The sequence below is a fragment of the Neurospora crassa genome, linkage group I, assembly GCF_000182925.2.
Source record: "Neurospora crassa OR74A linkage group I, whole genome shotgun sequence".
NCBI lineage: Eukaryota > Fungi > Ascomycota > Sordariomycetes > Sordariales > Sordariaceae > Neurospora > Neurospora crassa.
In genome coordinates, this window is record NC_026501.1 from 2,534,060 (window position 1) to 2,557,308 (window position 23,249).

The following is a 23,249-nucleotide window of genomic DNA, read 5'->3' on the forward strand; positions in this document are numbered from 1 at the left end:
GGTCCGCAACAAAGTGTTTATTGAAGTTCTATTCAAACCCATTTTGGGAAAGCGTGGTTGATTGCTCAAAGGACTAATTGCGCCTGGCCCCAGGCTTGGGCAAGCTGAACCTCTGGCGCCAGCTTTTCTTTGGAGTGGGATCCAGTACCTCGAGGAAACAACAGAGGAACATCAAGAAACTATTGTTTCAGACAGAGAAATGAGTCGTATCGGAGTGTCCTCGTGGTTCATGCAGGAGACGCCGGTGTGATGTTGAACGAAGGTGGCACAACAAAGGACAAAAAAACAACAGAAGCGCCAGTTTCCAGCGCCTAAACGGTTTTCTTCTTATTGATCGTGGCATCTGATCGTCTAATATCAGGAATGCGCTGCTTTCTTCCTCTTTCTTGCATGTTCCCAAGATCAACACTTTTTTTTATCCAGAGCAAGAAGCACTGTTTGCGAAGAGCCTGGTAAACCTGGCTTGCCTGGCCATCAAAAGTAGCTGACATAAGTAACCAACTCTTTTCATGCGAAATGCATGGCTTCTTCAATCTTATCAGAAGCTTTCCCCACGTGTTCAAGTCTATCCGCTCACTCTCGAGACGTGAGTTACTGTTCAGTTCAACTTGGGGGTTTTCCACGAACAACTGGTGCTCTTTCTGTGGTTAATTTACCCGGGAAATTCGTGATGGGTTATGTTTCAGTTGAACATGTTTCGTTCGCAATTGCAGCGAAGTATAGCAGATGCTCCGCTGGTAAAGTCTTCGGTATTGATACTGCGAGTTGTGATGGGTTGCAGTCCTGTCGATGGTGGTGTTGCGGAAGTGAAATTTGGGCCAGCAGCCCAGATCGATCAATGTGATTCATAGGACTGGAGTGTTCGCAGATCATTATAAAATGCGGTTGGTCGGGTTCTGCACGTCTGGCAACTCACCAAGCATATGGTATTCGGTTTACCGGTACAGTATTCCCATCAGGTCTCGAGAGGACTTCGGGCAGCTCCGAGGCGCCATGCAAAGTTTCCATTGTGAAAGTGCCGTGGATTTCCTTTACACTGTACAGGTGGATCCAGAGCACTCACGTACTAACAATTTCTACGGCAAACCAGCACCAGGTCAGTTATCAGTCTTCAGAAGCTGCGAGGAGCGCTCCGTATCTAGCAACGCTGATTATACTGCCCGGCCTGATAGGGCTGGCTGGCTCAGTGGTCGGACCCTGAACTAGTAAGGTACACAGTACGTACACTAAAATCTGCAACATGGAAGCGGGCTGCAGACAGTGCGTCATCCCAACTAAGCGGCCCGGGACCCCAAAGCTTTTCAACGGCATTTACACATCAGTCCTTAAAAGTTTGTTAGCGCCATACACGCCCCACATCTTCTCACAAGGGGGTAACAGGGGGGGCTGCAAGGCGGGATAGGTCTATCTACGAGCTCTGATTGGTTCAATTCAAAGTGAGAATCGGTTGATAGGAGGCATTCAACCACCCACATACAAACCCTCGAATTCTAACTAAATCAACTAGAATTACCCAGCGCACCCTCTATAAGCGGTATAATTATAGGGTAATAACAGGGTACTTACAGCGGGCTGTAACATTCCCCATCTCCCCTGCTTAAAACCCCTGTCTGTAGGTACCAAGCTAACGAACTTACCAGGACTGATGTGTATAATGGACCAACGACCGGATTCCGGCCTTTCACTTCACTCGGGTTTTTCAACGCGCCCGCGATGACCATTCGGGTTCGCCCGCAACCGCTGGCCTCGCCTGATCGGCTCAAAATCTCAGCAAAGATGCCCGGCACCACAGCGTCAGAACCCCCTTGACGAACACTCGGTAGCACACCCGGCATTGTCTTGATGGTTTGAACGTGTCAGGCGCCGATCCGAACGGGACCCAACGACCGAGCTCTCCGGCCATATGCCTCACGTACCAATCGTACTATGCAAAGCCGACATGATATCAGGTTGATGTGTCGTGCCAACAGCGATGGGGAGATGAGGTAAAATACACCCTGCTCAACTCTCAGGGTTGCGGCTTGTTAGATTCTATTCGTCGAAAGTCCCACCGCGAGGTCATCCCGGCATCAGAGAAAATCTTGTCAGAGTTACCTCCGAGCTAGTTTTGTCCGAAGATGGGATCCCGGCGCTCAGGACCCTGTCCTTCTCTCACAACGGCATTTGGTGACATATTGACCGACGGCTCAAACAGCACCGATATCGCCCATCTTTTTATTTGAAGCGGTTGAGGAGGGGACTCCAATTGAAAAAGTCGCCCAGAAAAGACGCACTTATCAACGAACATCCGGCGCTAAATTTCCCACGAGACGAGCCAAAGGTACACATTTCGGCCGCTTACAAAGTTTGAACCGAGGTTCCGCGCTTTTTTGGACATGGCAGATTACCAACACCAGTCCATGATGGCTATGATGGGGATATGATGCCTATGAGAGCGGAACACAGGGAAATGAACCCTCCTCTCTCCCTCCGTTCCTGCCCGTTGCCCCATAGTCGTCGATCAAGGCGGCATCTGCGGTAATACGCAAACAACTTGATGTCGTTGGTAGTATTCCCATCAACTTTGTCACTGTCATCTGTACAAGACGGGAAGCATCCATTAGTGCAACGGCTGCAACAGCAAACCGGAAGGTGGGATGACTGATGCATGCGTCTTACCCAACAGTGGAGATGACTAATTCACCGAACGGTTATCCCCAAGCACAGTTCTTCCTGCTTCTTTTGAAGCCCCGAACTTTTCATGATGACGGCTTCATGGTCCCCTTTAAGCGCCCAGATATCATACACTACCGTTTCAAAGTCAGTCGCGACGCGGCGAACTCATCCTCAGGTGACGACTTTTTGGACCCGACTTCCGACCGAACTCATCCGGCGCTCCCGGACCTCCCGGACCTTTCGGGATCCAGTCTGTTGACAGTATGCTCCGATCATTGTCCAGTCCCAATCCTTGCATGTTAAAGTTTTTCTTTTCTTTTCCACAGTTTGAGCTCCGCTCTTCCCGTGCAAGTGATAGTGCCATAGATCGAGGGTACCTGGAATTCCCGTTCATCTCCATGCATGGCTTTTGATATCATAATCGATATTTACCTGTCTATCCACTAATTTTGCGTTTACTCCTTCAGTTCATTCTCCTCTCACTCAACTTTTACCTAGCCAACCAAATATTTCACAATAAGGCAGCTCTGTGGCCCGTTGTGCTGTGCTTATTTCCGGCTTCTACATCAGTTGTCGTCCTCTCATCCATCTTTCACTTGCGAAGGGCTCTACCACCCCCCCATCCACAAAACTTAAACCTCTCCGCCCATATCTCCGCATCTGGGGCTCAAGCACTGCCTCCCCCGCGCCCCAGAAATCTGCACATTCTTCACCATGTCCGTTCCACTTCAAAACCGGGTATCGGATAGCTCCGACGGCATCGACAGGATAGCCGAAGAGAAGCAAAAGCTCTCCGTGAATGCGCCACCATCTACACGAAAGCAAGATGCGCTGGGGCTTGACGACGCCGACCGGCAATCCACCACAAACCGCTTCAAGACCTTCCGGTCAGCCTTCAAGTATATTCACCACCTAACACCAAAACAGGTAGATGACTACATGCACTCGTATGTCATCTACAACCTTGACTGGGCCGACGAAGATGCCATGGTCAAGGAACTTGGTCCTGACTACCAGGCCAAGGTCGGCGAGTGCTTGAAGGCTTACTACGGAATCATCAACCACCTCTGCGCCATGGGCGATGTCGAGAAGATGTACATTCCTCCCCACATGGACAAGCGGGCTTCCGTCATCGAGAATCAGCTGCTTTATGAGAAGGCCGTCGCGCATGCCATTGGCATGAAGGCCGGCGACAAGGTTCTCGACTTGGGATGTGGCCGAGGGCGCGTGGCTGCTCATATGGCCAGCATGACCGGCGCTACAGTTACCGGTCTCAACATCGACCCTAACCAGGTCGCCCAGGCACAAGAGTTCAACAACCTGAAGGGATTCAAGAACACTTTTGTACAACAAGACATGAACACGCTACCACTACCCTTCGCCGACAACTCCTTTGACTGCTTCTACCAGATCCAAGCACTGTCATTGTGCAAGGATCTCCCAACGCTCTTCCGTGAAGTCTACCGCGTTCTCAAGCCGGGCGCCAAGGTCTCGCTCCTCGACTGGGTTAGCCTGCCAGGCTACGACCCCAGCAACCCGGAACACCTTGCGCTCATGAGGCGCGTAAAGCCCCTAATCGGCGCCGTTGGCACGCCAACGCCCAAGAGCTTCGAGAAGGCCCTCGAGGATGCTGGCTTCGTCGTCACGAAATCCGAGAACGCGAGCATCGACGGCTTGCAGGCACCTCTGATTGATCGGGTTGACATCTACTTCCGCACCATGCGCCAGATCATTCTGGGCTTGGTGAAGATCAAGGTCCTACCCCAGCACTTCAAGACATTGATCAACAGGTTATGCCTGGATGGGCAGGCGTTTGTGAAGATGGACAGGATGCGTCTCATTTCGACAAGTTACTGGATTGTTGCGGAGAAGCCCCTCTAATCGCTTGAACGACAGATACCTGTGCACAAAACAAAGCAAGCCTGGCGCATGGTGGTGATGGTTTCGTGCAAGGTTTCGGCTTATGATACCGTTTAAACCTTTTGCGATGGATATCCCCCCTTTCGGTTCATTTTCTAGAATAATCAATAATGTATGTGTGATGGGGGATGTTGGATGATGATAAGGAATGGTCATCTCTTGTACGTGGGTTGTTGCATTTTTCTTTCTTGTTTACTGCACCCTTGTCTTCAAACAATTAGATATCCATAGAACGAGGCATTTTGTATTGCAATACCAAAACTAACTACTCAAACAATCCATCTGCATATGACAAGGTCATGTTCGTGACAATTTGTATAATTGTTGAACATCTATATGTCAGTTTCCGTATGTATTACACATGTCGTGGACTATCTTGGCGGCCAAGCTGAGCCCTTGATGAACTGTTCCGGTCCATGGTGCCGTAACAGGACAATTCCCGAAACAACTAGTAAGCAGCACATCTGATCGTAATCTTGAAACGGCTCAAAAAATAATAAAAATGGGCTGCAATGCGGGAGAAATACGGAGGCAACAGATTTACGACGGTAGAGGAAAGGAAAAAAATGAGGTCGTACCCGGAATCGAACCGGGGTTGCCGGAATGTCCTGAGGAGAATCAGAATCCGGAGTGATAACCGCTACACTATACAACCGTGTGTACCACGTTTGCTATTGGTTAAGTGAATGTCAAAAAGACGCAGCCTATAAAGGCTAATCCAAGGTTCAGGACCACCCAAGATGATGACATGAACACTGAACGTTTCCCAAGCAACAGAGGCAGTTGTAAGCGTAAAACAAGTTTCGAAACTTCAGGAAGCCCAATTGATTGACTAGAGAAGTCACTGTAGTGCATTTTGAAGAACTTTTTCTACATCTCTTAGCATCTTCAACATGGGCAACGAGCAGTATGCCTGCAGACGAGGAAAGCCGTCATCATATGTCAATTTGCGGGCATTCTTCAGGAACAATCTTGAAGATCACTAGGTTGATGTGCTTGGAAAACATGCCGCTTGTTTTGGGCTCATGAATATCTGTCCAGGGTTTGTTAGCGATTGTTGACAACACCCACCTGGGGTAATGGAATCAGACACCACCAAGATAGGTATATAAAGCCTCACGACCTTACAAAGCGCTTCACAGGAATTTGACGCCCCATCAAATGCTGAAGTACTACTGTTGAACCTTCTCGACTCTCATCATGTCAGAGAAAGAGAATATTCCCGTGGCGACGAGGAGTTAGTCTTCTTCTGTTTATCCAAGGTCTTGCCTGCTCCATTGTCAAAGTGTGGACGCAATCACCGCTTCCTTCTTCTGCTTCTTCTTGCCCGTAAGAGCCTCTGGGACCCAGAACTCTCTCTTACCAGGAAGAAGAAAACTTCGAAAAGTGACAAATGAAGATTCGCATAGATTGTGCCCCGAGTCTCTGGGTGACGCGATGTGGTTATCCCGTGCGAGAAGACCTTTTCAGCAGTCTAGACCACCAGACATATCCTCACAGATCACGCCGTCGAACAACCATGAGCAACACATTAGTCTCAGGGTTATAGAGGCTCTGACCGATATGAGCGTTCATCTGTCGACGGCAGAAATCGATGCTGTAGTAGGCCTGTTGATGCTGCGCACACAAACCTCAAGCCCTTGCCAGTTTTCATCACCAGTCCAGGCCGCCGACTATAGGAAACGAATAGCTTTGGGAGCTGAGGAACATCGGGTTATTACCACCACAAAAGAGCTTCCGTGTACAAAACAGATAGTCGGTATCCATGGAAGAGTTGTGGTGCTTCCAACTTCGCAAGTCCCTAATAAGAGGTCTACATATCGGACGCTGTCCTGCTCCCGTGAGGACCCTGCTACTGGTCAAATCAACACTGCCCACCACCATCATGCGGAGAGTACCCGCGTCTTGTCGCCTCCTCCAACTCTATCTCGGTCATGTCATAACATGACTCCTCAAGCAGATATTTCCAACGTTGACGATCTCTATTCGCAGCGGCCAGCGGTCAAGAAGAGGAAGTGTCTCGCGAATGGTTCTCAACCACAACACTTCGAAACTGAAGCAATACTCTCCTCCACTCGCACGAGCAACACCCTTCAAAAGACGCAGCATACAGCACGTACAACACTCCTACCCCAGCCAACCGTTACCAACCCAGAAGCACCAACATCATCCAGCAAGCCAACACTCATACTTACAGCCCCTACCCCTCCGAGCCCTCGGCATCAAGATCAATCGCAAACAGAACCACAATCACCTCCTTCAGGTTCACAGTCTCCCTCCATACAACCCCACCAATCTCTACCCCAATACCACTTCAAAATCGCAACTCCAACAACTCCAACCCCAAAAACAACAACAAACTTCCCCAAGAAACGAAAGAAATACGGCACAGCCTACGAAGTCTCCCGCGCCCGCCAAATCCAAGCGACGGGCGTCCCCCGCCTTCCCGGCCCGTGTCACTCGTGCGCTCGCAGACAGAGACAGCTGGATGAGGTAGCTGCTGCTGCTGCTGCTGGGAATGTCAGAGGGGACCTGATTGGTACATGTACGCGTACTGGTATAGGACGTTTCGCGAGGCCTCAGAGGGGTGATGAGTTCTTGCCTTGTACTGTCTTGAGCAACGGTAGCGGTCACGCTGATGGTGGCGGGACGGGTAATGGTGGTGCTGATGAGAAGAGAAATGGAAATGGTGGTAATCGTGGGACTGGGACTGGGCTGACACCCTGTGCGAGGTGTAAGAGTATCAAGATGAAGTGTGAGGGTTAGCACTTGGTGTACGTCGTGGTGTGGGTTACTTAGGTGTGGCCTTGTTGGTACAAATCGAAGGGATCCATGGAGACAGATAGCCGAAGTAGATTGGGGATATTTGAAAGCACTTGGTTGTCTTGAGAGACTGTAAAAGCGTTCCATTCCACGACTTTGTGATTTCAACCTTTCCTTTAATAGCTTGAGGATCATCTCGTAGCCGCAGCCACTAAGATTGGTCTCAGCTTTGATCGCATGTAGACTGAACACGACACCTCTCCGTCTCCAATTGAGCTTACATAGACTGTGATACCCCTATTAAGTACGTGATGCGGGACTCGAATACCCAAGCCCTTCCGCTGGGCCGAGTGCTACTTCTGAGACATACCGACGTTTTAGACTTACAACATTAAAGCGTCAGAGGAAGGGTAAGTACGGTACATGCAGTAAACGCTTGAAATGAAGAAAACTTCACTGATTTGTGATGTCCATGGCATGCGCAGCAAGAAGCACATGGGTACCATCGACACTTGTCCGCGGCCGTTCTTGTGGAGCTAACCAAAGGAACCATGACCACCAGTTTCATCCCTTAGTGCAAACGATACCACTCAAACGTAGAGCAACAGATAGGGCCGGACTTCAACGTGGTGCTTGTGAAAGCGATTCCTTGGTTCTTTCATAGGCACAAACGACAAACAAGCATAGCGCTCAGTAGTTATACCATGGGTATCACGACAACTCTTTCCTAGGCAGAAAAAAGACTCCAACCTCAAGCAAACATAACAAACCCACCCTCCCGGTCTTCCCGGTGATACCTCACATCAATAGACGCCAAGCACCAAGCAACAACGCAGCAAAACCGGTGCAAACACCCATAAGCCACTGCAGCGTCTGGAACTTGACCTGTTCCAACTGCTGCCTCAACGCTGCCACCTCCTGCTCGATTTTGGTCTCCGTCTCCTTGATCTTGAGCTCCTGCGACACGGCCTCCTCGCGGATGCGGCCCTTCTCCAGATTCAGGTCGAGCCGGACGCTAGCCTGGGTACGACCGATCTCGTCGCGTAGCCGACTGTTGAGCTTGGCAATGTCGTTGGTCAGCCGTTCGTGGGCGGCCCGGGTGGTGTTCGACTCGGTGCTGTCGGCCGAGAGTAGCTCGCTGCGCAGCTTGGCGAAGTCGACTTTTTGCGTGTAGGTCGCTTTGGCGGCGTCTTCGCGGAGGACCATGGTTCGGGTGAGGTTTTGTATGCTGCTTAGAGAGAAGAGGAGTGGTAAGTTTACGGAGCGGGACAATAAGGGGTGTCGAAGAAGAAAAGGGGTGGCTAATGAATAATGTGAGCTTCACCTTTCTTCGATCACGTCGTTCAGGACTTTCATCATGGCCACTGATTGCTCTTCTGTGAACCCATCTTCTTGTAGGCGCTGGACAAACTTGAGTGTGTCGAAGTGGTGGTCGCGCCTTCGTGCCGCGGAAGCATGGAATGAGCGTCTTAGACTTGGGTTGCGGACGATTATGTTAAGCGACCGCGGCTTGTTGCTCGGTGCGGTACATTGGGCACGATCAGTCGGCTGGCTCGAGTGAAAGGACCTTGAAGAGCAGAGGGGTTGCCATATTCGTGGTTGCTGATCGTGGGCTTGCAGGAGGATGGACGGAACAGTTCTGGGTACGTTTGGCGAGAGAGGACCCTGCCAACTCAGCCGTGGGAGTAGAAATCGTGGGAGGGATTGCGCAGTGTTCATTGTCTTTGGTGGTTTGTCTTTGGTTCGTTTTGCGTGTACTTTGATAATAGGTAAGGAGCGGTTCGGTCTGGTGGATGTTCTGCAGAAGCGAGGGTAACTGTGTTGTCGAAACTGGGATACAGGAAGTGTTGGAGCTTTTCGGAGATTGAAGAAATGATGTCGTTGCAGAACGTAAGTCACCACGTCAGTCACACTTCCAGATGATCGGGATCTTGCCCGGCATTCGGAAGGGGCAGTGACATTGACGAGGATCCATGCGTCCAATCTCCATAGCCGGCCCCACCTGTGCCGGCTTTGGCCGCGTTCTTGGCATTCTTGCTGAAAGGCGGATCCGCATTACGCCCGGTGCTCGTTCTTGTGGCTGGTGCAGTATGGACCTGACGGGCAGTGAGAATCGTCCCGCCAGAATTGAACCCCACCTCGACTTGCGCTGGTAAGCCACAGCCAACTGGTCTGCTGCGTGCACGTCCCCTGCCCGCCTGGCCGTCCATAAAAGTAGCCGAAAACTTTTTCGCTTTTGGACTTTTTCTTCCTTTTTTCTCCAATTTTTACAACGCATTATATCACATTCTCGGAATGCAACTTGGATGCGAGGTCCCCGGATTCGTTCGGAGCTGACCCAGGACCAATTCATCGATTTCGAACAGAATGGAGAACAGATACCAGCGAACAATCTTGGGTGCGGTGCTTTCCTTGCCCTTCGTGGCTCCATGGAAAGGGTCGCAATGATTGGGCGTACATACCTACATCGATGTGCTTTGTAATTTGATATGAACGTTTACATTTGTGAACGAGTGTTCCGTGTCATACGTACCAAGTAGCGGCGTACTGCAAGCTCGTACACAATCGAAGAGACCGAATGTCTACTCGCGTGTGCATGTGATGTTACGGAGCATATGGGTTGAAGACGGTTGCGATAAGTCTTCAGAAGGGGTTTTGTGCCTTTCTTCGGGATCCCACATCAGATCCATTCCGTTCATGAAAGGAATTCAAAGTGGCACAACTTCTGGTTGTTGACCTGCTTGATGTTGAGGCTTGGAAAATGTCGTTCTGATCCAGGCAATGTTGCTCGACTAAGACATTGTTCATTGATACTTCCAGTATGAACTCAGTATCGACGCTTTGAAACCTTTTTTTCTCTCTCTTTCTATGTAGGGTTCTGAAACGAAGTATCAACGGGAATATAATGTACCTTTGGGACCTGCAACGGTCAAAGTGCAATCATTCAACTCGCTTGGCGATGACCGAACCTGGCTGAGGACAACAGCCTGACCTGCCAAACAGGATGCCAGGTGGGGAGAGAATGGAGGCTGGCCGATCCAGAAAGCCAGTGTCTTCCTTCATCAGCGCACTCAATGTTCACTGCTTCACACTTCCTTGTTATAAACATTGTAATGCTGCAAGCATTTTGTTTCGTTAGATGCATCAATACTTCTAACCTCGACGATCCATTGGGCAGGCTTCACTGCTATAGCTCCCAAATTGTCTGAACAACCTAGTATGTCATGATGTCAGTCGTGGTGACAAATGGCATGTTCACGGGGAGTATGATGAACAATCAAGTGTAGCACCCTTCTAGTTCAACCTGGGTCAATGGATTACTATCGATATCGGTTGCTACTCTCGACGCTTAGATCTGATTAAGAAAACCCTATCGCTCCCACGATCCGTCGTTTTCTCTCTTCTCTCTTCACCCATTTTCCACCCGTCTGGTCAATGTAATCCAGATCTTAGCGTCGAGAGTAGCAACCGATATCGATAGTAATCCATTGACCCAGGTGGAACAGTTGGGTGCTACACTTAAATGTTCATCATACTCCGCAGGCAATTATTCGCAGTTCCAAGGCAAAAGCCAGTCAGAGTCATGTTACCACAAACTCAAAATATTTGCAATCACGGTTTGCGAGCTGTATGGCTTGGGGAGGATACTTGAGTTAACCATGTAATGAAATGAAATCACTATTTTGCTTCATGCATACATGAGGTATCGAGTGCTACAAGCTCCACTCTCTGCACGCTGCTTGGGCTTCTGAAGAGCCCGGCCCGGCGTCCCTCGATGTGCCCAAATCGTGTTTGGAGGTATTGATATTCATGTCATCCATTCCTCCATCCAGCTCTTCATATCAAAATCCATATGCCATATAATCATTCCCAAGTAACAAAAACCCGGCCGGACTCCGAACAACGACGCGCCGTTTCTCTTTCTTTTTGAAAATGTTCGTCTCGTCGTGGAAGCATAAACACAATTTGGTCGGTAGCTCTGTTGCGTGACACTCGAACTGCCTCTATTTCCTCGAGTCTTTGACGATGGAATGACAGCCTGTCATTCGATCATCTAGTTGCTCATTTGTCGCCGGGCTTGACGATACGGCAGACGAGGTCAGAGCCATCGACGGAGTCACCCTCGCGGACGGCAAGGGAAGAGACAACACCGTTGTGAGGAGCGGAGATGACCATTTCCTATAGGATACGAATTAGTATTGAGTCATCTGCGTAAAGGGGTGTAGTGGACAACGTACCATCTTCATCGCGCTGAGAACGGCGATGGGGTCGCCCTTCTTGACCTCAGTACCGTCGTGGACGCGGAGCTCAACGAGAACACCGGCCATGGGGGCGCCGACCTGGCTGGAATCGGTAGGATCGGCCTTGGGCCTGCTCACGTTCTCGACCGACGCCTTCTTGTCGTCGACGGTAACCTGGCGGACCTCACCGTTCATCTCGTAGAACACCTCACGCTGGCCGGTGTTCTCAGAGAGAGGACCGACAGCAAGGAGCTTGAGAATGAGGACCTTGCCCTTCTCGAGCTCGACGTGGAATTCCTCGCCGATCTCGGGCCTGGACAGGAAGTACTTGGTGGGAAGGACGGAGAGATCACCGAACTTGGCCACGAACTTCTTATAGTCCTCAAAGACCTTAGGGTACATGACGTAGCTGGCAACATCGCACTCGGTGACGCTGCCGAACTTACGAGCGAGCTCCTTGCGGACCTTGGCGAAGTCGACGGGCTCGAGGAAGAGACCGGGGCGAGCGTCGAGCTTGCGACGGCCACGGAGTGCCTTGGTACGGAAAGGCTCAGGGAAACCGCCGTAGGGCTGACCCATCATACCCTCGAGGAACTCAAGAACGGAGCCGGGGAAGTCGAGCTCGCCAGCGCGGGCCAAGACATCATCCTTGGACAGCTTGTTGGAAACCATGAATTGAGCCAAGTCACCAACGACCTTGGAGGTAGGAGTGACCTTGACAATGTCACCGAGAAGGTCGTTGGCCTCCTCGTAGGCCTTCTTAGTCTCAAGCCACTGAGAGCCGAGGCCAAGCTGAGAAGCCTGGAACATCATGTTGGTGAGCTGACCGCCAGGAATCTCGTGCTCGTAAACCTCGGGGTCGGGGCCAGTGAGATGAGCCTCGAAGGGCGAGTAGAGGAGACGGAGCTGAGACCAGTAGGTGTCAAGAGCACGGACATGGTGGACGTCGAGACCAGTGTCCTTGTCAGTGCCATCAAGCGAAGCAATGATGGCGTTGATGCTGGGCTGAGAGGTCATGCCAGATAAGCTGTCAGTGGCAGCATCCACGGCATCAGCACCAGCCATGGCACAAGCAACCATGGAGGCGACACCAGTACCCGCGGAGTCGTGAGTGTGGACGTGGATGGGGAGGTCGGGGTACTTCTCGCGGATGCTGCCAATGAGGAGGGTAGCAGCGTGGGGCTTGAGAACACCAGCCATATCCTTGATGCCAAGGACATCGATGTCGAGAGCGACAAGCTCGTCAACGAGCTTAAGGTAGTACTCAAGGTTGTACTTCTTTTTGGGGTTAAGCATGTCACCGCTGTAGCAAACGGTACCCTCGCACACACCGCCTGCCTTCTGGACAGCCTTAATACCAACCTCGAGCTGGTGGATGTCGTTGAGGGCATCGAAGACACGGAAGATATCGACACCGTTCTTCTTGGCATGCTCGACGAAGTGCTCAATGGCGTTGTCGGGCAGGGAAGCGTAGGCAACACCGTTAGCGCCACGGAGGAGCATCTGGAAGGGAATGTTGGGCACAAGCTTGCGCATCTTGCGGAGTCTGTCCCAAGGATCCTCATAGAGGAAACGCATGGCGACATCGAAGGTGGCGCCACCCCAGCACTCCAAGGAGTAGAGGTTGTGGAGAGCATGGCTGGTCTCCTTGGCGATGTTCAACAGATCGACGGTACGCACACGGGTGGCGAGGAGAGACTGGTGGGCATCACGCCAGGTGGTGTCCATGAGAAGGCAGCCCTTGTAGTTGCGGACAGCCTTGGCGAAGGCCTTGGGGCCCTGCTCGAGGATGATCTGGCGCCAGCCCTTGGTGCAAGGCTGACTAACATCGATTTTCTTGCCAGAAGCATCGTGGAGCTCGGGAATGATGATATCACCCTTGAACTTGGGCTCACCAATCTGACCCTTGATGCTACTGCCGTTGACGGCGACATCGCCCAGATAAGCAAGGAGCTTCTGAGCACGGTTCTGGCTCCCAACGAGATCGAAGAGCGAGGGCGTATCATCGATGAAGGTAGTCCAGCAGTTGCCCTCGATGAAGGTCGGGTGTGTGAGGAGAGAAGCCAAAAATGGAATGTTGGTCTTGACGCCGCGAATACGGAATTCGATCAGGGCACGCAGTACCTTTCTTCTAGCAATTTCATAGGTGGAACCTCTACAGCTCACCTTTACTAACATACTTGTGATTGAAGGAAGGTTAGTACAAGTATCGACAGATAGACGGTGGTCATGGAGGTCGGGATCCGCTAAGGATTGCGTAACGACTTACCTGTCGTAGAACGCTGTGATTCCTTAATGTTAGTGACATCATCTTGAGAGGGGTCGTGATTGATGATTGGTAGTGACGGATAAGGGTGGTGATTGATAGATGTGATGATTTGAGTTGACGACGGCGAGGGTGAATATATGTTGATGAGTTGAGGCTGCACATGACGCACGGTCCACCCCCCTAATAATTTGTGGGTCTTTTGGACCAGCCCCACACTAGTGGGTCCAAGCACCTGCCATTTGTTTACCACGAAACAAATGCTTCAATGTGAAGCAACAGGCCGCCGGAAATTGAGGTATTCTTCTCAAATTTGCATGCAGTTTCTTGTTGCAAAAAAGCCTCGAGCTGATGTCAAAAGGCCTGAGGAGAGCAGTTGATGCCATTCCTCTGGTATCGCGATGCATCTGATTGATGCAAGTATGCGTCGAGAGATAACAGGAATGTCCCATGGAGAGTTGAAAACTCATCAAGCGATGCATTTGGGGTCTTGGGGTTTTTGGGAAAGGTCTTTGAGGCATGAATGGGGAAAGGGGAAATCACTTACGAGTAATGACGGCACCAGCAAAGCCGTTACCGCCGTCGAGACGGACACCGTTACCACCAGCGCTGCGGTAGACTTCAATCTTGCCAGTATCGGGCTGGAAGTTCTTGGCGGGATCCTCAGTGGTGATACGGCACTGGATCGCGAAACCACGGGTAGTGATGCGGTCTTGGGTGAGACCAAGCTGCTCAAGAGTAGCACCAGCGGCGATCTGGATCTGGGCGGCGACAATGTCGATCCCGGTGATCTCCTCAGTAATGGTGTGCTCGACCTGGATACGGGGGTTGATCTCAATGAAGTAGTAGCGGTTCTGCTGGTCGACAAGGAACTCAGCGGTACCGGCATTGCGGTAGTTGACCGACTTGGCGAGCTTGACGGCATCGGCCAAGATAGCATCGCGAGTCTCGGTGGGAAGGTCCTTAGCGGGGGCAATCTCGACGACCTTCTGGTGGCGGCGCTGGACGGAGCAGTCACGCTCGTACAGGTGGACAATGTTGCCGTGGTTGTCACCAAGAAGCTGGACCTCGATGTGCTTGGGCTTGTCGAGGAAGCGCTCGACGAAAACGGTGCCGTTGCCAAAGGCACTCTTGGCCTCAGAGGTGGCGCGCTCGAAGGACTCCCTCAGGGAAGCCTCCTCGCGGACGACACGCATACCACGACCACCTCCGCCATAGGCAGCCTTGATGATGATAGGGAAACCGTACTTGTCGGTGAAGTCCTTGACGGCCTCGAAGGTGTCGACAGCACCCTCAGTACCAGGGACGACGGGGACACCGGCGGCAATGGCAAGCTTGCGAGCAGAGACCTTGTCACCAAGAGCGTCGATCACTTCGGGCGAAGGGCCGATAAACTAAAGAGAACAGGTTAGTGCTCATGCACTCCTCATTGGGCGAATCACATGAACCCCGCGCTCTAGCTAGGCGTGGTCTGGGCAACTCACGATAAGACCGGCCTTCTCAACCTTGCGAGCGAAATCAGCGTTCTCAGAGAGGAAACCATAACCTATGGGAGGATCAGTAAAAGCGACATCAAGGCCTTCAGGTGAACGGTTCTATCCTACCGGGATGGATCATCTGGGCGCCGTGTTCGACGGCAATCTTAACGATCTCGTCGGAGGCGAGATAAGCACCAACGGGGGTGTATTGTCCACGCTTGCCAATGACGTACGCCTCATCGGCCTCTACGTTCCTAGCATCAGTAACTGCAACTGTGACTGTATCGCTCGCCAGCCAGGGCGCTGGCGTTGGCCTTGGCCCAGGCTAACTCGGCGAGGAGAGATTGGAAGGAGGTGAAATCGCGCATACTCTGTCTGTGCATGGAGAGGCGGTCCTCATAACTAATAAAATGTTAGACGGTGTTCGGACGAAACGGAATTTGGTATATGGATTGGAAGAAGCGCTTACCTGAAGATGGCAATGGTGTGAAGAGACAACTCGTGAGCCTGCGCAAGTTTCAAGGTCAGCCATGCCCACCACGAAGACATGCACGGCGAGAATACTGGTAACTCACAGTTCTGAAGATCTGTATGGTGGTATCAAAAGTAAGTACGTTTTTCATCTCATGTTGTAGTGGTCATGGCGGTTGGACATACACGAATGGCTGAATATTACTGTTAGCGCATCGCTCGGGGAAAACGTGATGGGGCAGGTCACTACTTACGAATTTCACCACGGTTGGCAACTGTTTCGCATGAAGAACCGACGTTAGTGACTTGCTCAATACATCCTCATAAACTTCTGCGCGCAGAGGTTCAGTCGATCGCGACACTCTTGCAAGCAGCCGGCAACCGCACACCAAGCACGTCCCGTCTCTACGGAATGCGAATGCGACTAACCCAGAATCTTGTTCAGCTGCATAATAGTCGAGTTGGCCCGGATGCGGTGGACGGTCTGGGCCTCCTTGGGGACATCGCCCTCCTCGAACACCTCCGCATACTGGTCGGCAGGCTTGTCGGAGGCCATCTTGACTCAATTGACGCAAGGTCGTGGTTGTTGAAAAGAGAAAAGCTGGTGAGGTAGCGAGTTTGGAGGGGGAGCGGGCTACTTGAGTCTCGAGACAATGACGAGGGGTCTGTCCTGGTGGTGGGGTTATCGGGCAGGGTTACGGCGCGACGTGCTGCACCCAAACAGCGACGAGACAGACTAGGTTGGATTGGCTGTACCGAGCACATTGTACACCTTTACATGGATAAAACGCTAGTTTCGTAAATACAGCCAAGACAAGCTCACAGAGCCCCGGTTAGATCTAGATGGTGGATGGGTACCTTGCTGCTCAGACTACACAGTACTACTGTATGCACTACACTAACCGGGGGGCCACTCGAAAGCGAAGTCTACATAGTACGTTTGGTGATATACACTACACAGAAGGGCAGGGGGCGGTCCAGGAACTACGAGAGGGGCACACTGCTTGGCCGAACAGAAAAATAAAGCAAAGAGGGCAAAAATTGATGGAGGAAAGACTTCAGAAGAGGGAGAGGCCAGGACGAAGACGCGGCTTATGAGCGGATTTCTGTCTAGCGACATGGAAAAAGTGGCAGAAAGAGTCAGACTCGACCATCCATGAAGCTCGTCTACCGGAGCGGGACCTAAAAAATGGGACAAAACTCACGCCAAGGAGAAGAAGACGATTCTGGTCCTGACAGTAACCAGCTCGAACAAGGATCCCCGTTGTAAGTCAACCTGCCAGTCCCATCTTGCGATTCATCGTCGCTTTGTGGGGTCGTTACTTATCATGGCTTTTGACGGATCGATGCCATGCATCGCTTCCACTTGCTAAAAGATCATCTGCGGTGGCCAGGGGGCTATACGTACTGCGTAGACAGGAGTTCTTGGGTGGCGTACATGTACCTCTACCCCTCCCAGGTGAGACCTCCAGATCCTCAGCCCACCCGCTACTTTCTTGAGTCTGCCGCTTCCAAGCGTCTTAATCAAGAAAATTCCGCAAGCCAAGACCCCGTCTGGTGACTCAAGCTTATGACATAGAAAACTCACTTATCTCTTTGTAATAGCGCTTTGCAACGGCATGTCATTACACACAAAAGGTCAAGATGGGATAGTTTGTACACTACGTACTATGTACACTACAATATGCAAAGCTCTGAAACTGAGCCGCGAAGAGGCATGCATGCTGCAGTCACGCCCGCGGATGAGGATCGTGAAACATCACCATTGACGAAATACAGAACCACTGTGACATTTTTGACAAAACATTGACGTTTGGTAACTAACCTTGCGGTGCCTGACATCCATGATGTCAACCAAAGAGGGCCCGGCGCCGAAAGGGAGCCTCGCATTGGGAGAATGCCATCCGTCGCACCTGTTGTCAAACTCCTCCTACTGGCTCATGTTGCCTCTTTGTGTAGCCAGACAACGATGAGTAGTCAGACAGGTTCATAGCGTGCTGGGAAGGCTCACCCTTCATCAATCAAAAAGTACTTCGATGTGGGTGATGAAAAAGCCGGCGGCCCGGGGCCGGCCACCAAGGGAAGTGGGGGGCTTTTCGGGGCCCGTGCTGGTCCGGGGCCGGCAGCGGGGATGGATCGAAATGACCTGAATGGGTCATCCGGGGCTTGTCATTGGTCCGGGCGGTTCCAGATTCGGTATCGCGAAGACAGACGACACGGCTTCACAGCACGTGCATCGTCAGCGCGAACAACTGCCCCAAAAAACATGATTTCCTGAGTGTATCGGTACTTCGTGTCTTTCTAGCTGCTGCCTTGTACGCTACTGGACCTCTATGGATGGATCCACCACTTTAGCCATCCCCTCCTGCTTTACAGCCCCACTTTCGATTTTGGAGACCCCATGTGGAGTTTGCATTGAGGTTTATTTTCACATCCGGCTTACAGTCTGCGTATCTCTGGAGGTGAGTTCTGAGGCTATTCGCACAGCAGGATCCTGCGGGTTGGTAACCAAGAACCTTGCGGGTGTACACTATCTCCTGCATGCCTACTGTCACTGTGAGATCCGTGGGCACGTTTCCTTGCAACTTTGGCTTTAACAGTTGCAACCGGCGGCGGTGCGACACCGGAGACTGGATGATCCAGGGCTCTGATATGGTTTGGTACCCATAACTATACTATAACTACCGCCCTGCCCTGCATTTGTCTTTCTGGGTCTGTCATCACCTTTTTTGAGTCATAACAACTGGCGACGGGACTTTTTGGTTCGAAGTCTCGAACTCTGGGGCGTCTTTCACCCTTGCAACAACCAGTTCATCACCTTTCGACAGGAGCGCGAAATCCGAGTCAAAAGCGAAACACACCATTGACCCAAAAGATCATCTGATAGATCTCGCAACCGATCTCCTCATGTTCTCGCATCAACAACCGAGGATAAGCACGGCATATTTTTGTTCTTACAGACGTTTCGGGTGTTGATAATCTCTCAAGGGTTGCATTTGGGGAAAAGGAAGTCTTACTATAGGCTAGACAGGCACGACACGGTTAATGAGCAACGACACTAGCTATTTTCGTTTTCGACTCTTGGACGTTCATTGTCGTAGTGGATATTTCTTAACGCCCCGGCCGACGGCAATACTGTACCGCAGACCATCAATACCAATGCCAAGCTTCCTTTGCTTCTCATCACTATGTGATCATATCTTCATGTTTCGCGTTCATTTTCCGGTGTTCCGTAGTCGAAACTCTGATTCTCAGACGTGTGCTCTGCCTAGATTGGCCCTGCCTATCCTCTCCAACTGAGAGCCATAACATATTGAGAGACATGCCCTGGAAAATCATGGTACAATAGAGGTACACTAAGCCTCTGAAACACAAATCTCCAACGCATCACCAGCAAACGAGCCTCATGTATCATATGTCGTTCTTAGACTCCTCGAGCTTCTTGCATCACCGCTACTGTTCTATCCAACTAATCACATAATCTTGGTTTCAAGACCTTAGCCGTCACACAGCCGAAACTGTTCCTCCTGGGACAGTCTATCTCACACACACCGACGTCAATTCCAAGCCCGCTTGTCTAAAGAGTTGTAGCCAAGCTGATCACTGAAACGAAGTGTCAAAACTGCATAGGGGGCTCCTCCTATCAGCCCTGCAGATCATACGCCTTTTCTTGTCTTGCCTTACCCTGTTCGTCGTTTTACCTTGCCCTGTTGGTTTTACACTAAACAGAAACAAATAAAAGATCAATTAAAAAAGAAGCCCCCAGGTTTTAACCAGCTGAGGAAGGTGGATTATGTTATATACCTACTACACTGTACTCATGTGATAAAACCGATGAACCCGTTCTTAGCCCTTTTTTTTTCTCCGCGTGTCGAACGAAACGAATGGAGGGGAGGGAGGGCGGGAACGGGATGGCGCGGGGACTTCGGTTGTGCACATGTGGTCGGGCGGGGCCGGAGCGGGTTTCACCACTTCGCTTCTTCCTCGGTTACATACCGGGACGAGATCCGATCGTTTATAGGTAGACATGGGTTGCTTTTCCTTATGGCGGCTGTTAGCTTTTTTAACTTCATTTCGCACAGAAGGATTAACCATGCCGAAAAAGGTATCTGTATTTCCTCTACAATGTCGAGCCCCCCGTCTCCCACTGTCATTGTAGCTAGCTAGGTATTTCCGTGGATTCGCGAGTACGTTCGTCCCTGAGGTCGGTATCTGAAACCCACGAATGACGTTCGTCGACGTACGCGGCTTCGTGTCTACTTGTATCTCGGGATATTCATCAGCACTTCAGATCAAGACCGTAAACATCAGTTTACACATCACACCGCTCCTTAACATGACTATCAGATAAGTCTCATGACTGCCAGATCCAGTCGTCGACAAGATCGCAACAGACAACACCAAAGTCCAACGGCACTACATCGTGGAGTCCAAAGCTGTCCCTCATGTTTTCCGCTAGTGCTCTCCACCTTGAAGCGACAAGAGACCGAAAGTAATTGGTCGATAGATGATCGCGTGGAGAAAGAAGTGCCTAAAGTTACCTATTTCCGTATGTATCCATTGCTCCTCAGCCCATTGATCGCCGTCTCACATGATAGTATCTTGCTGATTTCATGATAGATCTGACACTCGACCCCGTGCTTCTTTGCAAATGCAAGGTACAGCACAACTTCCAGGTTATCTCCATGGTGGCCTTCACACACCCTCGACGGTGACAACATTTCTTGAAGCCCTCTTTTGACTCTTCATGGTCGGATCACACCCAGTCCATACCAATATCGACTGACTACCTGTCGGTCACGGTCCATCCATCTCGGTCAAGTACTAGACAGGCACCATGCTTCTTCCTTACCACTCACGCTCTCTATCTCTCCTTACTTCCCAACAACCTCCTTAACCTTAGTCTCAGCCTTGGCCTCCAGCTCCTTCGCCTTGTCCTTACCCGCATCCACTGCCTTCACGAGGCCCTCCTTCTCCTTGCCGCCCCAATAGTTGTATTTCAGGTAGCGATAACCCTGCGTCAACTGGGCCGTCTCGTTGACGGCGTGGCACAGGAACAGGAGGTAGTTCTTGGGTTGCACGGCGAGCGAGTAGCGCATGAAGGTGGCTGAGTAGATGCAGAGGGCAAAGGTCATTTTGCCGGAGATCCTATTTCAAAGGTTAGAAAGAGAGGGGTCTGTTGGATTCGTTCATTGTTGTGGTGAGTGGGCGAGAGAGTGAGACGTGAATGAATATCCCAGGGGGCTTATCAAAAGGAAAGGCTGTAGGTTAGGAGGACTGAGACAGAAAGCTCACAACAGATGGGAGTGAAGAACATAGAAGGCAGATAAGTTGAGGTTGGTTGATGAACAAGGGGTACACACAGTTCAGGACTCTTCTGTGTATCCATCACAGCCGCGATGGGGATACCAAAATTAGAGGCAGGGCCCCAGAAGTCTGCGAGCACATTGGTATATCAGCAGCGTGTCCGACGTCAAGTTGCAAGGTATGTCCCATTTCCACCGGGTTGTCCCAACAAGCATCATGCTGCGGCAGCCTATGCAGCGCTACGGTCTTTAAACATGCCCCGGTAGAATCGTGTCTTTGGTGATGTTCTACCCGTAAACATCATTCACCATAATGCCTATGGCTTGGGTCGTGAGGATGCCCCAGTGTTATCGGGGATTGGCCCACCCGGGGGTGTCTGGATTCACGACTCGAGACCAAGCGGGTCGCTCAGCTGGCTGGGGTAAACTGGGATAAGGAGACTTACGCGTTGAGCAGACATAGTTCAGAACGGGATGAGACCTGATCTTCGCATTGATCGCTTTCACAAAGGCGGCCATTTTGACTGTTTTGAACGGATTGTATACCGGATTTGCGTCACTGATAGAGAGATTGGATGGCCCGCGAACACAGCGAAATGTTGCAAAGTTGGGGTTCCGTCCGCTCTCAGCACGGACCCGTTCACCTTCAGGACAGCTGAATGGGTGAGGCTGCCAGATGCTCAGCTCAGCACTGTTATGGAGTGGGGCAGCCTCATGAATCGGAGATACGTACCTGCTTAACAGGGGCAGGCAGCAAAACTGTGGTTCTGAAATGGTGCTATGGTTTTCATTATTTGTAGTGATGTTTGCCATGTTTTTGCAATGCTATATCCCTGATTCATGCTTGCAAAACGCAGGTACTTATCCCGCTCTAAACAAATGTTTTCAGTGAACCCCCTAAACGCCAGCGTAAAATTCACACCTCTTGAACCATGGCAGAGCTTCATTTGCTTTCATCCGAGCCCGCTTCATGCAGGGGAGTTCTAGCATGTCTCAGACACAATACACCATCAGATTGGATCGGTAAATTAACGGTAAAATCGAGCAGTCAACCTCCTTATCTGCGGGGAGGCGGGTTGAAGCCAGCTGGGCCACCAGCGCCTGGGGGCGGGAACGAGGGCGGGAAACCAGGGGCACCGGGGAAGCCAGCTGCGGGAGGGAATACAGGGAAGCCGGGAGGAGGAGCTAAAATAAGCGTTAGCGACTGAGACACCGATGAAGTCCACAGGGGATAACTTACGGCCACCACGGCCGGGGAAACCGGGGGGTGCAGCACCGGGGAACCCAGGGAACGGCGGGGGAGGCGCAGCGCCGCCAACACCAGCGGCGGGACCGGCGAGCGAGATAGGAGCGGCAGCACCACGTCCAGCAGGTCGAGCAACACCAGGACCAGCCTGGAGCGTTGAAGCAAGTCCTCCACCAGTCGATTTTCCGAGACGAGCGCTCGGGTCCGCGGGGGGAGGCGATTCGACCGAGAGCGAGACAATATGGGCACCACGGATGATTGTAAGACCCAATGTGCGCTTCTCCTCCTGTTCGACGGTCTGGACGGCGGGGGCAGACGAGCCAGGGGCGGCAGGCTTGTTTTGTCTCCGCTTAATGCGACGGAACTCTTCAGCATCGGCCAGGACGAGGTTCATGTGCTGCCAAAATGTCAGCAAACTCGGCAAGATTGAATGATACAATTGTCAGGTCGTACCTTGTCGAAAGCAAGCATTTGTCCAGTCATCTGGCGGCCATCGTTAAGAGTGACACGCATCCGGTAGTTGATCTGTTGGCATGAAAACCGTCAGTTCTTCGTACCATCCTTGTCATTCGAGATCGATAGTAACCAAGAGCGTGAAGTACGTACGTAACCGGCCTATGATATCGCACCTTGTCAGTCGTCTGGCGTCAACATTGATACGTCAAGCGGCAGCACGGATTGGGGAGCGATGACTTACCATCTTGCCTTGCTTGTTGGTCGACGCCATCTTTGCGACTGTTTGCTACAGAGTAGCTGTTCAAATGGTACAAAAATTAACCGTTTGGTTTCTCGACAAAGTTGCTTGAACTTCGTCGTCGCGTTCTCAACAGCTCTTCGCGGGGAGGCTTCAGAGTCGCGTGTGGTTGGATGATGAAATCAGGTCGATTTCGGTTTTGCAAGGCG

General features: G+C 51.4%; 7 protein-coding genes and 1 non-coding gene across 8 annotated transcripts; 2 read left to right on the forward strand and 6 right to left on the reverse strand.

The window, feature by feature from the left end:
- Positions 1 to 682: 682 nt before the first annotated feature.
- On the reverse strand, positions 683 to 1,835 carry NCU02501 (hypothetical protein; the record flags this gene model as incomplete). The annotated part of the gene is made up of 5 exons (XM_960002.1): positions 683 to 758; positions 917 to 1,036; positions 1,226 to 1,297; positions 1,567 to 1,610; positions 1,686 to 1,835. 5 exons carry the CDS (start codon positions 1,833 to 1,835, stop codon positions 683 to 685), a joined length of 462 nt encoding a protein of 153 aa, XP_965095.1.
- Positions 1,836 to 2,304: 469 nt separating this feature from the next.
- NCU02502 (S-adenosyl-methionine-sterol-C) lies at positions 2,305 to 4,868 on the forward strand. The gene is made up of 2 exons (XM_960003.2): positions 2,305 to 2,631; positions 2,707 to 4,868. The coding sequence occupies exon 2, from the start codon at positions 3,370 to 3,372 to the stop codon at positions 4,534 to 4,536; it is 1,167 nt and encodes a 388-aa protein (XP_965096.1). The 5' UTR covers positions 2,305 to 2,631; positions 2,707 to 3,369; the 3' UTR covers positions 4,537 to 4,868.
- A 276-nt stretch (positions 4,869 to 5,144) lies between these two features.
- Positions 5,145 to 5,230, reverse strand: NCU15024. The gene has a single exon. It is a non-coding gene; the product is annotated as a tRNA-Gln (tRNA).
- A 1,289-nt stretch (positions 5,231 to 6,519) lies between these two features.
- Positions 6,520 to 7,341, forward strand: NCU02503 (hypothetical protein; the record flags this gene model as incomplete). The annotated part of the gene is made up of 1 exon (XM_960004.1): positions 6,520 to 7,341. One exon carries the CDS (start codon positions 6,520 to 6,522, stop codon positions 7,339 to 7,341), a length of 822 nt encoding a protein of 273 aa, XP_965097.1.
- Positions 7,342 to 7,709: 368 nt separating this feature from the next.
- NCU02504 (DUF1640 domain-containing protein) lies at positions 7,710 to 9,297 on the reverse strand. The gene is made up of 2 exons (XM_960005.2): positions 8,663 to 9,297; positions 7,710 to 8,566 (listed from the first exon to the last, which is right to left on the reverse strand). The coding sequence occupies exons 1-2, from the start codon at positions 9,055 to 9,057 to the stop codon at positions 8,137 to 8,139; spliced, it is 825 nt and encodes a 274-aa protein (XP_965098.2). The 5' UTR covers positions 9,058 to 9,297; the 3' UTR covers positions 7,710 to 8,136.
- Positions 9,298 to 10,951: 1,654 nt separating this feature from the next.
- On the reverse strand, positions 10,952 to 16,529 carry suc (succinate). The gene is made up of 12 exons (XM_960543.3): positions 16,224 to 16,529; positions 16,049 to 16,069; positions 15,981 to 15,988; positions 15,899 to 15,910; positions 15,793 to 15,830; positions 15,694 to 15,725; positions 15,450 to 15,569; positions 15,330 to 15,391; positions 14,393 to 15,239; positions 13,849 to 13,861; positions 11,577 to 13,758; positions 10,952 to 11,517 (listed from the first exon to the last, which is right to left on the reverse strand). Exons 1-12 carry the CDS (start codon positions 16,348 to 16,350, stop codon positions 11,401 to 11,403), a joined length of 3,579 nt encoding a protein of 1,192 aa, XP_965636.2. The 5' UTR covers positions 16,351 to 16,529; the 3' UTR covers positions 10,952 to 11,400.
- A 3,579-nt stretch (positions 16,530 to 20,108) lies between these two features.
- Positions 20,109 to 21,674, reverse strand: NCU02507 (hypothetical protein). Its single transcript, XM_960545.2, has 3 exons — positions 21,547 to 21,674; positions 21,158 to 21,230; positions 20,109 to 20,942 (listed from the first exon to the last, which is right to left on the reverse strand). Exons 1-3 carry the CDS (start codon positions 21,617 to 21,619, stop codon positions 20,669 to 20,671), a joined length of 420 nt encoding a protein of 139 aa, XP_965638.1. The 5' UTR covers positions 21,620 to 21,674; the 3' UTR covers positions 20,109 to 20,668.
- Positions 21,675 to 21,877: 203 nt separating this feature from the next.
- On the reverse strand, positions 21,878 to 23,204 carry NCU02508 (hypothetical protein). The gene is made up of 5 exons (XM_960546.2): positions 23,044 to 23,204; positions 22,953 to 22,961; positions 22,800 to 22,871; positions 22,341 to 22,743; positions 21,878 to 22,285 (listed from the first exon to the last, which is right to left on the reverse strand). The coding sequence occupies exons 1-5, from the start codon at positions 23,071 to 23,073 to the stop codon at positions 22,158 to 22,160; spliced, it is 642 nt and encodes a 213-aa protein (XP_965639.1). The 5' UTR covers positions 23,074 to 23,204; the 3' UTR covers positions 21,878 to 22,157.
- Positions 23,205 to 23,249: the final 45 nt, after the last annotated feature.

Coding starts and splice junctions, on each gene's coding strand:
- NCU02508 (XM_960546.2), bottom strand. CDS start 23,073: ATGGCGTCGACCAACAAGCAAGGCAAGATG. Junction 22,744..22,799: donor AAATGCTTGCTTTCGACAAG/GTACGACCTGAC, acceptor ACATTTTGGCAG/CACATGAACCTCGTCCTGGC. Junction 22,286..22,340: donor TTTCCCCGGCCGTGGTGGCC/GTAAGTTATCCC, acceptor CGCTTATTTTAG/CTCCTCCTCCCGGCTTCCCT.
- NCU02504 (XM_960005.2), bottom strand. CDS start 9,057: ATGAACACTGCGCAATCCCTCCCACGATTTCTACTCCCACGGCTGAGT. Junction 8,567..8,662: donor AACGACGTGATCGAAGAAAG/GTGAAGCTCACA, acceptor CTCTCTAAGCAG/CATACAAAACCTCACCCGAA.
- NCU02507 (XM_960545.2), bottom strand. CDS start 21,619: ATGGCCGCCTTTGTGAAAGCGATCAATGCGAAGATCAGGTCTCATCCC. Junction 21,231..21,546: donor GAACTATGTCTGCTCAACGC/GTAAGTCTCCTT, acceptor ATGTGCTCGCAG/ACTTCTGGGGCCCTGCCTCT. Junction 20,943..21,157: donor ACACAGAAGAGTCCTGAACT/GTGTGTACCCCT, acceptor CCTTTGAAATAG/GATCTCCGGCAAAATGACCT.
- NCU02502 (XM_960003.2), top strand. CDS start 3,370: ATGTCCGTTCCACTTCAAAACCGGGTATCGGATAGCTCCGACGGCATC.
- suc (XM_960543.3), bottom strand. CDS start 16,350: ATGGCCTCCGACAAGCCTGCCGACCAGTATGCGGAGGTGTTCGAGGAG. Junction 16,070..16,223: donor GCAGCTGAACAAGATTCTGG/GTTAGTCGCATT, acceptor CATGCGAAACAG/TTGCCAACCGTGGTGAAATT. Junction 15,392..15,449: donor CGCCCAGATGATCCATCCCG/GTAGGATAGAAC, acceptor ATCCTCCCATAG/GTTATGGTTTCCTCTCTGAG.